Source organism: Amblyomma mixtum, chromosome 2, assembly GCF_055824585.1.
Source record: "Amblyomma mixtum isolate Tamu chromosome 2, ASM5582458v1, whole genome shotgun sequence".
Classification (NCBI taxonomy): Eukaryota; Metazoa; Arthropoda; class Arachnida; order Ixodida; family Ixodidae; genus Amblyomma; species Amblyomma mixtum.
Genome location: NC_143013.1, coordinates 242,102,524 through 242,116,367, shown reverse-complemented (window position 1 = coordinate 242,116,367; position 13,844 = coordinate 242,102,524). Strand labels below are relative to the sequence as shown.

At 47.5% G+C, this 13,844-nt stretch overlaps 1 protein-coding gene and 2 non-coding genes across 3 annotated transcripts; all 3 read left to right on the top strand.

Moving 5' to 3' along the window:
- The first annotated feature begins 231 nt into the window (after positions 1 to 231).
- On the top strand, positions 232 to 322 carry TRNAY-GUA (transfer RNA tyrosine (anticodon GUA)). Its single transcript is given in 2 exon segments — positions 232 to 268; positions 287 to 322. It is a non-coding gene; the product is annotated as a tRNA-Tyr (tRNA).
- Positions 323 to 8,927: 8,605 nt separating this feature from the next.
- On the top strand, positions 8,928 to 10,191 carry LOC149363169 (uncharacterized). The gene has a single exon (XM_089569901.1). The coding sequence runs from the start codon at positions 8,941 to 8,943 to the stop codon at positions 10,189 to 10,191; it is 1,251 nt and encodes a 416-aa protein (XP_089426027.1). The 5' UTR covers positions 8,928 to 8,940.
- A 3,580-nt stretch (positions 10,192 to 13,771) lies between these two features.
- On the top strand, positions 13,772 to 13,844 carry TRNAK-CUU (transfer RNA lysine (anticodon CUU)). The gene has a single exon. It is a non-coding gene; the product is annotated as a tRNA-Lys (tRNA).

Below are 13,844 nucleotides of genomic sequence, written 5' to 3'. Positions count from 1 at the left end.
TGAAGAACTTGCGGTGCATTTACTGTTCTCGAAAACATTCCAGTTTGCGGTAAAACAAAACGAGGCAAAACAAAAACACTCGGTGCAGAAAGCGAGGAAAGTGAATAGTGGCGCAAGCAGCTCGAGGCCACTGTCCCGTCGAAAGTAAAACGATGCGCTGCCGCGATGGCTTTTCCTGCGAGTGCTACACACGGCGCACTTGAGAAAAGGAAGCCGGCTTCGCCTCCGTCCCCGTCGATAGCTCAGTTGGTAGAGCGGTGGACTGTAGAGGTTTCGTGCTATGGACATCCATAGGTCGCTGGTTCGAATCCGGCTCGACGGAGGAATTTTTTTCCTAACTCTAAGAGTATTCTCGCCCAGTGAACAAGCGCAGATTCCCTCCAGCAGTTATTACGGTCGTCCTATCAGAACGTTTATTAAAGTGTTTTACGTTAGTGTTAGATCACGAAATTCAACTTGAGAAACATTGACTAAGTTGTCATTCTAAACGGCGAAGCTGGATATTGAGCTTCAATACCGAGCTTTGTCTTTTAGAGCTTTACCGCCTGAAGCTTGTTGCTCGCGTGTTCCACGCGCATGCGTAGGTCGTTCCCAGCGCGGTAACCGAGCAGTGCTGAGGTTGCCGCAAGCTAGAGATTTCCACAAATCTTACGCGCAGAACATGAGCCACGGTAGCGCCAGAAGGCAGCGGTACGCTATAACCTCAAGCGTTTGTGAACGTAGAAATCACTAAAAGCTAATCTGTAGCATCGCGTTCACCACACGTGCAAATGTTCGTAAACTAAAAAAAAATGTTAAATGTAACATTGTACCCTAAATCAATTATGTCTTCTGAAATGGTCGTTTTCAAATTACCGACTGCTGTTGGGGCTCTCTTACCGCAGCCCTTTCCCCATGAAAGTAAGAGCGTTGTGTTGCGCCTCCTAGCAGCAGTCGCAGGTTTTCTTTCCCAAGAAGATACTTTCTGCATGGGTAACGGGGACGTAAATGCATGATTAAAGGGAAGTGGGTTATGGGAAATCAGTCAGTTTGTCAAAGCAAAGGCACTGCCTGAGGCAAAGCTTTCTGCGCTTGACGGAAACTGGGCGACGAAATCATGGGCAACACTATAGGAAATTTCTAATTAAGTACAACGTTTAGCAGCAGCATCTGAAGAAGGGACGTGCACCGCGGGTAAAATTTGCCGATATCATCATCATGATTGCGAGATGGCGCGTTTGTTTTGAATGAATGAATGAATGAGTGAATGAATGAATGAATGAATGAATGAATGAATGAATGAATGAATGAATGAATGAATGAATGAATGAATGAATGAATGAATGAATGAAGCATTTGTTCACTGAACAGCGGCATTACACAGAGGACGACATGTTTGAACAGCGCCTTTCGAACGCAGCAAGAATCATTCCCCCGAGCCTCGTCCTACGCCTTGAAAACTAGACCGATACGCTGAGGTGTTCTTTCATCCGGGCTCCCTTACCCTGAATAACGTGAATAATTAATTTCGTACAACCATTCAGAAAGATTAGCGATAAAGGTTTGAATCAAAGGTCGCGGATACGCTGTAGATTGTATCCTTCATGTCAGAGAAGACTATATGCAAATTGACGGTACAGTCATCCCTGAGGTCATATTCCGTGGCGCTGACGTCTGTATTAACGCAATCCTAATCGAAATCAGCGCGAAGTGTGGACGAGATGTCGGTCTGCGCACGAGCGCCACGTCAGTTGCCTCATCGAGCCACCAAGAAGACTTGTTATTTTCCTTCGTTCTCTGCTGTTCTGTATCTCCCTTTCTGGTTTCCGCTGGCACAGCTCCAGGTGCTGCACACATTTGCTCGGCGAGGCTGCAGCATAGTACCGCTGCTCTGTGGCGGCCGCTAAAACATCGGCCAATGAACTCTGCCACGCCTTGGCAAGACTCCAAAAGGGTTGTAGCCTGATCGACCAGGCAATGCAGGCGTTAATACATGCTTTTCTGCCGTTGCGCCCATCGCCCGGCTAGCTCAGTCGGTAGAGCATGACTCTTAATCTCAGGGTCGTGGGTTCGAGCCCCACGTTGGGCGTTGCTTTTTTTTGGCTTGTGAGTATTTCTCTTCGTGTAAAGCTGTGTCCAGGGCAGCTATTGTTTACAAGTGGAAATTTTGCCTCCGTACAGGAAATTTCACCTGTACTGAACGACGTCCAAGTTCTGTTATCGAAGACAAGACTACTTTTATTATTTTGATATTACACGTCGGAAATTCTTATCATACTGCCGTAACATCAATTAAAACGCAGAACTCGCCTAACAAGCAGCATCGACCTGATTGGGTTAACTGAAGTTTGCCTACCCTGTGTCATCTGGCTGCTGTGACATTTCTATGGATTTGATTCAAGAAATTTTTCTTTCTTTTCATTCCTTATTCATTGCTGCTTGCGATTAATGTATTTTTTTACTTATTCTATTATTCTTACCAATGACCGAATAATCGTATTCTGTTTACTACTTTTCTTAAGTTATAATAATAGTTGTTATTCTTGCCCTTCCTGCTATAGGGCTCGTCTTAGGGCCCGCAGTATATTGTAGATAAATAAATAGGATGATTCCTTCATATCGTACATAAGTTTTTTTTATTTATATTTCGTTCACAGGACAAAAATACGTCCGCCCCTTGTGATAGTATTGCCGGTGTGCTGATCCTTAATAAAGACACAGGGAGGTGGTGCTGGTGAAAAACATTTATCGTACTTCTTTGCCCGAAAGAATGCCAAGCAGCTGGGCTGCAGGAGCAACATTTTTACGCCGCAGATATGAACAGCATATGCCCTGCCTACCAACGAGCATGCGCACAGATCCCTACATCGTAACGAAGACATACCTTTAAACTGGGGGTGTGCGAATATCATATATTTCGAATACGAATCGAACACGAATACTTAGCTCCAAATATCGAATCGAATATCGAATAATGAAGGACAGACGCATTTAACCACTAGAATAACATTTATTTGAGCATCCAAGAACATCACATTTCAACTATCAATGAGTAAAATTACACAAAAGGCGTCTGTGGCTGCACAAAAGTATCAAAGTCTAGAACATTATTCTTAGAGGAGTGGAAATATCACAGAAAATGACTAGTACACAGCATTGGTTAAGGCTAGCATGCGATAAGGACAAAAGCGCGTTGCTGGGATGAAGCAGCTTTGCGGATGGCTTTCCACAGCCTTGGTTCGCCGTGGCACGAATCAGAGTCGGACGCGCATTGGCAGGTATAGCCACAAAGGAGCTCACCAGCACAGTCAGCTACGGCATGGCCTAACGTTACGCTATAGTGCCTAGAATACTGCAATATTCTAGGCACTATAGTTACGCAACGCTCTTAGCGCCGCCATGTTATTATGTCTATGTCGATAGGACTTGCGGACTGAAATGAACGCCTGTGCTCACAGTCGAATATTCGGATAAAAAGGAATATTCGCGTCGGATCGAATATTCGACACAACACGAATACTTGGTTTTCGAATCGAATACGAATACTGAAAAAATGTTAATCGAATTATATTCGAAAATTTCGAATAATCGCGCACCCCTACATTAAACCAATGGCGTGAACGTGTTCCATAGGCGGGCGTAGAATGCTGGTCATGAACCAATGGGGAGCGGTGGATATATGACAGAGTAGTGACGTCATGACACGATTGTAAGGATCGGTGTGAGGCGTCGTAGACACCAGTGGGCCCTGCGTAACAGGCTGCTACTGGAGTCACTGGAATAAATTTGCCAGTTTCTAGAATGAATTCCAGTGACTGAAAGAGTCACTGGAATAAATGTTTTCAGTTACATTGGCTGCTACCACAAGGTTTTTTTTTGTGACGTCGACATAGACCAATTAAATCGATAAAAAGCAGAGAATAGGGTGCCTTTGCATAGAGCAATTGGTTGGGACAACGTACCAATCAGGATAACTCTAATGCTGGGAAAAGATACAAGAAAGACTTTGTTTGCTGCTTCAAGCGACATATAAAAAACTAAAGCAATCCCAGCAAGCTGGCGACAGAGTAGAATTAGCCTGATATACAATGACAAAGGTGAAAAAGATCCCATTAAGCCCAACAGGTCTGCAATGGTGACATCGGTATTGTATTGATTATAAATGCAAGCTATCAAGGATCAGCCGCAAGGTCAGACTGAAGATGCAGAGGTGTTGGAAGAACTGCGAAACGGCTCCATACAACGTCGTATCTTAGAGAAAAACTTGATTGCAGTCATCCAATGTATTGAAATTGCAGCAAGGGAAAAACAATCACCGTGGATGGCGTTTTTAGACATCAAGGAGGCTTAGGGCAGTGTAAACCAGACCTTATTACAGAGAGTTTGGAAAGAGAAGATGTGCGTTGTGAAACGATGTGTTGAATAAATTAAGTGTAAAAGGATAACAACGTCGGAGTGATTTGGCATTGAATGAAAGGTGCTGCAAGAATTGCGGTTAATTGTATACATGGCCTGCATCAGACAGATTGAACGGAAGTTGTAAATGAGCGGATCAGGGTTTATTATGTCATGGCGACGAAGGGGACAACTGACGACAAGTCGCATACCGAGAGTGATGTACGCCGATATTATCGTCCTTCTAGGAGACGGCTCAGGCACTGGCAGACATTTGCGGGAAAATAGTGGAAGCCCTAGGACTGAGATTTAGCGCAGAAAAATCGGAGGTCATGGTTTTTGATGTTGAGCCCGGAACAATCAGGCTACAAAACATGGAGAAAGTTAGAGTTAGGGCGTACAAGTATCTTGGGATATGGATAAATGATGGTAGATACTACGTGCGGGAAAAAAAGGAAGAAAGGTTGAGGAAAGCAAAAAAAAATTTAGCTATCCTAAAGAATAACGTGATTTGTGGATATAACGATATGAAGTTATCAGGAGAATCTTGAAAGGAGCGATAGTACTGGGCTTGAAGTTTGCAAACCCTGTGGTTGCTTGGGATCTACCACCACTTCTGCACTTGAAATAAAGCAGATGACAGTCGGTAGCTTGCCTCGGAAGCTGATGGAAACAATATTAATGGAGCAGCTCAAGCTGATAAGAGGTGGCCAACGCTCGAAGCTCGTGAGACAGAAAGTTGGGTGCAGTGAGAAGAAAGGTTTAGGAAAATGAATGGGGAGTGATGGATGGTGAGAAATTTCAGGTGCTTTACAGATGCATTATCGATACTACAAGGAAAAGAAGAATAGACTGCTTGCTAATAAATAAAAATGTGAAAGGGGAGAAAAAAGCTTGAAGACAAACACCTTGGACCGTAAAGTCTGGTGCTCAGGAAACACTCGCAAAACAAAATGATGTACAAGCCAACGCTGGGGCTCTGAAGGACGGCTAAAGCTAACATTAAGGGAATTTTTTTTTTTAATTCCAAAGGGATCGAGTGGTTTACTTTTCGAGGCTAAAGCTGGGTCCTTGAGGACGAAGTGTTACCGGCAAAAGCTTCGCACCATGGAAGACATCTGTCGTTGCTGTGTGCAAGAAAGAGAATCGATAGAACATAGTATTCTTATCCAGTGCGAGGCCTTCCAACCATCAGTGCACGATGCCACCGCAAGAATCTCGAGACTAGCGGCGAATGGGCCTCAAAGGACGTCCTGCTGGCGTAACTGATTTTCCTGACGCCGCGATTAATCCGTACTTAATCCCCTGGTAATTTGCCGCTTCATTCTGGAGTTGTATCAGACTATAGTGGGGTCAGTTACTGCGCCATTTTAGTTGTCAGGCTTAAACATCGCATTCGGGTTGTGCCGAGAGGAGGTGAATTAATGAGTAGCAGTAGCAATGTGCGCACAAAGTCGCTTAATAGCACACTGCTACAGCACCTGATGACAATTCACGAACGAGGGGGCCAAGGCTGCTGAGGAAAAAGTGAGCAGAGAAAGCAGCAGAGAAGCTGGAGAAATGGCTGAATAAAGTGCAGGGAGCAAGTGAAGAGGTTATGGTGTTACATTATTCAATAAAAACAATAAATATCGAGTGTTGTCCCATGTTGCCTGCTGCGAAATAATTGAAATGCTTTGAGCTATGCCACACGATATAGAAAGTTTACAGTGATCATGTCGGAACTTATTTTTATTTCTCTGCTTGTTACTCTCTCTTTGATACTTCATAAGCAGTCGCTTTGGAGTAAAACAAAAATGTCTAATAAACACATCTCTATCTGGATACTCTTGTGACACCTTTTATCGCATGTAAAGCGTGTGTCCTCACCGCACTTCTACAGACTTTAAGTGCAAGTTGGATCAATTGTTTCGCGGTGGGAACATTCAGGATGCTTCTGCTCAGCTCCTTACCACCGCGAGGTGCCAGCTTAGGCCAGTGGCGGCTACGTCATGATCGTTTCCAAAGCGCTGACTCACGAAGTATAAGGTACAAAAGAATCTATTCGCCCACTTCTTATGGTATGCCGGTAGATATGGGGTACCATAGCTCCATCTGATTGTACGCACGAGGCAGGCACAAAGGCTAGTGAGCTGGACAGAGTCATAGGAAGGGGGCTCTCTTACGCCCTCATATTACTGGTATCAAATTATAGGATGCGCTGCTATATTGAGTTCGTGAAAATCGCCTAATCGGACGGATAAGCGACTGTATAATTGCACAGAGAAACGAATGCTGGTCGCGATGGCTTCAGATCTTAAAACGGAGCCAAACTGAGAAATAAAAGCGATTATTGAAGAGTCCCGAACGGTCGAAGTTAATCGGGAACCACAAACACGATGCTACTATTTTCTTCTACCCTCTGCTGTATCAATTCCTTCATTGGCTGGTTCAGTTTTCCAGTGAGATTGAAGCACTTGCGGTGCATTTCCTTTCCTCAAAAAATTCACATTCGCAGTAAAACAAAACGAGACAAAACAAAAACACTCGGTGCAAAAAGCGAGGGAAGTGAATAACGGCGCAAGCAGCTTGAGACCATTGTCCCGTCAAAAGTAAAGCGGTACGCTGCCGCGATGGCTTTTACTGCAAGTGATACACACGGCGCACTTGAGGAAAAGAAGCCGGGAACTCCACCGTTCCCGTCGATAGCTCAGTTTTTTTTTCTTTATTTCCGGATACTTACACAGTACAAAATCGTACACGGAAAAAATAAAGCGAACTCACAGCCAAAAGTTCACGTCGAAATGGTAGTAATAAGGAAGCTGTCATCCTTAGGTGGGATGACGTTGGTAGAGCGGTGGACTGTAGAGGTTGCGCATTTCGGACATCCATAGGTCGCTGGTTGGAATCCGGCTCGACGGAGGTATTTTTTTTCCTAACTCTCTGAGTACCCTTGCGCAGTTAACACGTGCTGATTCCCTCCAGCAGTTATTACTGTCGACCTATCAGAACTTTTATTAAAGTGTTTTACATTAGTGTTAGAGTACGAATTTCAGCTTTGGAAATAGAATGACTAATCTGTTATCCTAAATGGCGAAGCTGGATACTGAGCTTCAATACCGAGCTTTGCCTTTTAGTGCTTTACCAGCTGAACCTTGTTGCGCGCGTGTTCCACGCGCATGCGTAGTTTGTTCCGAGCGCGGTAACCGAGCAGTGCTAAGGTAGCCGCAAGCTAGAGATTTCCACAAATCTTACGCACAGAACATGAGCCACGGTAGCGCCAGAAGACAGCGGTCCGCTATAACTCTAACCTCAAGCGCTCGGTGAACGTAGAAATCACTAAAAGCGAATCTGTAGCACGGTCTTCAGCGCAGGTTCAAATGATCGTAAACTAACAAAAAAATGTTAGATGTAACGTTGTCACCTAACTCAATTATGTCTTCAGCAATAGTCGTTTTCAAATTACGGACTGCTATTGCGGCTCTCTTACCGCAGCCCTTTCCCCATGAATATAAGAGCGTTGTGTTACGCTGCCTAGCAGCACTCGCAGGTTTACATTCTCAAGAGGTGCTTTTCTGCATGGCTGCCGGGGACGTAAATGCATGATTAAAGGCAAGAGGGTTATGGGAAAGAAATCGGTTTGTCCAAGCAAAGACGCTGCCTGAGGAAAAGGTCTCTGCGCTTGACGGAGACTAGGCAACGAAATCATGGGCAACACTAGAGGAAATTTCTAATTAAGTACAACGTTTAGCAGCAGCATCTGAAGAAGGGACGTGCGCTGCGGGTAAAATTTGCCGATATCGCCATCATGATTGAGAGGTGGCGCGTTTATGTTGAATGAATGAAACATTTGTTCACTCAACAGCGCCATTACACAGACGACATGTTTGAACACCGCCTTTAGAACGCAGCAAGAATCGTTTCACCGAGGCTCGTCCTACGCCTTGAAAACTAGAAAAGCTAGATTTATATGCTGAGATGTTTTTTCATCCGGGCTCCCTTACCCTGAATACCGTGAATAATTTATTATGTATAACCATTGAGAAAGATTAGCGATGGAGGTTTGAATCAAAGGTCCCGGATACGCTGAATATTGTATCCTTCATGTCAGAGAAGACTATATGCAAATTGACGGTACAGTCCTCCCTGAGGTCATATTCCGTGGCGCTAAGGTGTACGCGACCGCGGTCTCTATGCCCGCAATCTTAATCTAAATCCGCTCCAAGTGTGCACGAGACGTCGGACTGCACGCGAGCGCCAGGTTAGAATTGGCTCATCTAGCCACCGAGAAGACTTGTTATTTTCCTTCGTTCTCTGCGGTTCTGTATCCACCTTTCTGGTTTCCGCTGGCACAGTTCCAGGTGGTGCACACACTTGCTCGTCGAGGTTACAGGAGGAGTAACGCTTCTATGGGGCAGCTGCTAAAGCATCGGCCAGTGAACTCCGCCACACCTTGGCAAGACTCCAAAAGGGTTGCCGCCTGACCGACCAGGCAATGGAGGCATTATGCTTTTCAGCCCCTGCGCCCATCGCCCGGCTAGCTCAGTCATTCTACTTCCAGCCACCGAGCGTGACGGACGCAGAATCATGGGCTCCCACGGAGCGGCGATAGCGGCTGTTGCCGGCCGTGGAAACAGGTTTGCCAGCGACGCTGATAAGGACTACGAGATCGTTCTGCCTACCCTGCCCACCGGACGTGTTGTTTTAAACACGGTTTTTCTGCACGGGGACGTGCGTGTGAGACCCTACAGGGTCGAAGACTTCAGGGACACCCTCGCCAACGTTGGTGCGCTCCCCGACGTCGTGGCGTTGGGAGCGTACCAGATAAACCACGTGTGGGCGGTGACCTTCAGTAGCGCTGACGCCGCAAAGAAACTGGCCGCCATGAAGGAGCTAGAAGTGAAGGGACGCCGCTGTATCGTTTTTGACCCAGAGGACCACCAGGTCAAGCTGCGACTCCACTGGATGCTACACGGCGTCGCCGACGAGGACATCCGGACAGCTTTCGCGGCGTTCGGCAACGTGACCGAGGTCACCCGGGAGCGTTGGCGCGTCGCTGGCATGAAGGAGAAGGGGTCCACCACGAGGACCGTGCTCCTCAAACTGAAGCCAGGCGTGAAAGTGGACGATCTGCCTCACCAGATACGAGTCGCTGGCGAGTTGGCTCTCGTGGTGGTTCCCGGGCGGCCGATGCAGTGCCTTCGTTGCGGCGGCACGGGGCACGTTCGCCGCGATTGCAAGGTGCCCAGGTGTTCGAAATGCCGACGCTATGGACACTCGGAGGCTGACTGCGTTCGTACCTACGCGTCGGCTACCGGGCATGTAGCAGCGAGCGACTCCGCAGAACTGATGGACGTCGTGGAAGCAGTGGAAGCAGCAAGCGGGGCCGACGACGCGGGCAAGACGCAGGAGGTGGCGGTTCAGCCAGCTGTTGCAAGTAGCAACACCGACACGGCTGTCGCACAGGAGAGCGGGTCGCCAGCTGCTGACTCGCCTTCGACGCCAGTGGAAACGCCCAACGATGGAGCGAGCCCGCCCGTGCACGTGGACGTGGAACGCAAGGCGGCCAGCGAGAGCCACGACGACAAGGCTGACTCCCGCGTGAACGTCGGCGTGACTACACCTGCGAAGCGTTCGCACGCCGAGACCAAGGCCAACGGGGAGAAGGCAGCTGAGCCCAGCGAGGAGGAACCGCCGGCAAAGACGCCGCAAGCGCGACGGCCCAGCCTGCGGCCGCGCCCAAAGGTCCCGACTGACAAGCGTGGCGGCGACAAGGCGCCGCCTGACCAGGAGCACGTGCTCGCGCCGGGTGACACCGGCGGCGACGGCATCGTCTAGCGACATGCTGGACGCGAGAGGTAAGCACCATGCTTTCGGTCTCCTCTTCCTAAGTTAAAATGGCTTCTGCAACTCCGTTTAAAGTCGCCACTCTAAATGTTAGAGGCCTGGCAGGTAAACGAAAACAAAGCCAGCTGTACCGACTTGTAACGGAGCAAGATATCGATGTACTGGCAGTGCAGGAGACCAAAGTCGACGGGGAGGAGGAGACCGGGAGCATGGTGCGACGTTTCACGTCTAGGTATTTTGCCGCCGTTAGCCATGCTGTAGGCACATCGGCTGGCTGTATTCTTTTTGTTAAGAAGTTGCCGGGGATAGAAGTACACGGTCATCATTCGTGCCTGTCGGGTCGATACGTGTCCATCGATTTCTCGCTCTGTAACATCGACTGGCGCATTGTTTGTCTGTATGCACCTAATGTGGTTGATGGCCGAGCCGCGTTTTTTGAAAGCGTCGAAGAACGGCTTCGCACGGACAGGCAGCTCATTGTTATGGGCGATTACAACTGTGTTCTTAGTGCGCGCGACAAGACAAGCGTCCGAGGTTTCAGGGATAAAAGCACCGAAGTGTTGTTACGAATGATTGTGAACTGCAACCTCGAGGATGTAGCAGAGTGTCTTGATGGAACGCGTGCTGTAAGGTACACACGATTCGAGGGCACAAGTCACGCACGGCTAGACCGAATTTATGCATCCGCGGAAACGGTCCCTAAATGCAATAGTTATATAGTTCTGCCGGTTTCATTTTCTGACCACTGTTTGGTTCAATGCTGCATAGGATTCATTAAGAAGGGGAATGGTTTTTCATGGGAAATGTGGAAGTTAAATGAGAAGCTACTCCAGGACGAATTTTATAACCGAGCTGTAAGGGAAGAAATAGCAAAAATAGAACCAAGTAGTAACATGAGGATTTGGCAGCAGTGGGAGCTCACTAAAGAAACTTTAAAATTAAAAGCAATAGATAGAGCCACCTGTATACGTCATGAAGCAAAAAAAGAGGAAATGGAGCTAAAGGCACTGCTTCAGAAGATGATAAAACAGGAATGCCGAGCGCCTGGTAAATGGATAGAAGACATAAGGAAAACCAAACAAAAGTTACAGCTTATCGAAGAAGAACGTTATCGGGGAGCGCTGGTGAGGGCAAGGGCAGAAGACATGGCCGCAGGGGAAGCGCCAACGAAACGAGCGCTTGGTTTAGAAAAAGCCCGTGCCGAAAGAAACCACATAGACGAAATAGAATGGAGAGGTGTTTCTAAAACGGACATCGATCATATCAAAGCAGCTTTTTTCGAGCATTACCAGGCGCTCTTCGCATTGCATCCGGTAGACGTTGTCACTTTTAAGGAGGCGTTTCTGGCCGAGATGCCGCGCCTGGACGACGAAACTAAAGACAGATTAGAGCAGGCGATAACTCAATTGGAAGTCGAGCAAGCAATAGACAGCTTAAACCCTGGTAAGTCGCCTGGGCCGGACGGGTTCAGCGCGGCATTCTACAAAGAATTTAAGCATGTAATTTCCCCGGTCTTGGCAGTCATCTTTAATGAAGCCTTTAAACTAAAATCACTGCCTCCGTCCTATGGCTCTTCCCATACAGTGCTGATTCCGAAAACGGACGACACAGACAGATTACGACTGGTAGCAGCATATCGACCCATAGCACTCACTAACGTCGAGTACAAAATTTACATGAAGGTTTTGGCACGAAGGTTGCAGACCGTGATCCATTTATTAGTTGGTCCGCATCAGACCTGCGGGATTAAAGGGCGGTCCATTTTTACCAATATCCACGTTGCGCGCAGTGTATTAGAATGCTGTGATGACACTAATGATCAGGTAGCTATACTCCAGATAGATTTAGAAAAGGCTTTTGACTGCGTTGCCCATGAACTTTTGTTTGCAGTATTAGGCCATGTTAACGTTGGTTCTGTTATTCGCGAGGGTGTGGCCCTGGCATACCGGAACTGCACGACGAGATTGATCGTTAACAAGAGTCTGGGGGCCCCCATTAGCGTGCAGCGTTCGGTGCGCCAGGGCTGTCCCCTCAGCCCCCTTTTATTTTGTATTTATGTGGAGACCCTTTGTTTAAAGATACTGAAAAACAGGAGTATTACCGGATTCAGATTACAAGCAGCCGAAGTGAAGCTCTTGGCGTACGCTGATGACATTGCTGTGTTTGCCGTTGACGAGGGAGGCATAAGCGAGGCTGTTCAATGTGTACGCGATTTCAGCCAAGCTACAGGCAGCGGGGTTAACTGGTCGAAGTGCCTCGGGCTTTGGCATGGAAGGTGGGCATCTACGCCTGAAAGGTTTGCTAGTGTGCCGTGGACGACAACACCAGATAAGTACTTGGGCGTTCCGCTCGATGCTTACCGTGACAGTGAACATTATTGGACAGGACAGGTCAAAGAGACACGGGAGAGAGCTGATAAGTGTAAAGGAACGACCTTGTCGATTTTCGCCAGAGCCACTGTTTGCAACCTGTTCTTTATCAGCAGGCTCTGGTACGTAATGCAGGTGTTGCACTGTTCACGGTTAAGTATTCAAAAGCTACACCGAATTTTCGCCGTCTTTATCTGGTCGTCTGAATGGGAGCGCTGCAGCCGGACCAACCTGTTCCGACGGGTACAAGACGGCGGGTTGGGACTGGGCCATTTGTTTTTGAGACAGCTGGTCAATCGTTTTTTGTTTTTTAGGGACACAAGAGACCCTTTTTTGCGTACCGTATGCCAAGTTAGGCTGCGGCATCTACTTCCAGAGTACATAGTCGGAACTGCTGAGGTGTATAGTAGGGTCACCGGTTTTTACCGGGAAGTCGTAGCCAGTGTAAGGTTTCTGTCCGCGCGATTTTCCAATGACTTTCTGTCCAGTGTGAAACGAAAGAAACTGTACCGTGCCTTGTGCGATGTAGTTTTCCCCGAGCCCTTGTACAGGGCCTTGTACAGTGGAGGCCCAGGCAAAGATGTTTTAAAGAGAGTTAAAAAAATGCAGGTGCCGCCTGGAACAAAAACCTTCTTTTTTAAGTTGCACACCGGGACCTTACCGGTTAAAAAATTTTTAGAGGGAAAGGAATTGTTTTTACCCTGGGGATCTCACTGTTTAATTTGCAGAAAGCTGGAAACAATAGACCATGTATTTTTACACTGTTGGGAAGGGGTTTATTTTTGGGATGTATTGCAGCGAACATTAAAGAAAGAATTTCCACTAGACCCGTATGGCATCCGGTTCTTATGTGTTGAAAATGAGGATGGGGTGCCTTTCGATTTAATAATGCTGACAGGCCTCCACTGTATATGGCGCTCCAGAATGGCAGGCTGGCATCGTGACAGTGACGCAAGACCTGCCAGAATTTACTTTCGCGAAAGTGTGGAGATGTTTCTGGCCATTCAGAAAGCCGCTGCGGAGCCTCCGGAGTGGCTCTCAAGACTAGGGCCGCTCTGCACGTTGCGTGAATTTTAATTGGACGAAGCCAGATTTATGCTGGCTGACCACAAGTCGTGTGTACATAGTTATTGTCTTTTGTTGATTGTTTGTGTTGTCCAGTTTTTTGTGTCAAAGCCAGGCAATAAAGAAAAAAAAAAAAAGCCCGGCTAGCTCAGTCGGTAGAGCATGAGACTCTTAATCTCAGGGTCGTGGGTTCGAGCCCCACGTTGGACG

What these genes read in the sequence shown, in the direction of transcription:
- LOC149363169 (XM_089569901.1), top strand. Translation starts at nt 8,941, where the DNA reads ATGGGCTCCCACGGAGCGGCGATAGCGGCTGTTGCCGGCCGTGGAAAC.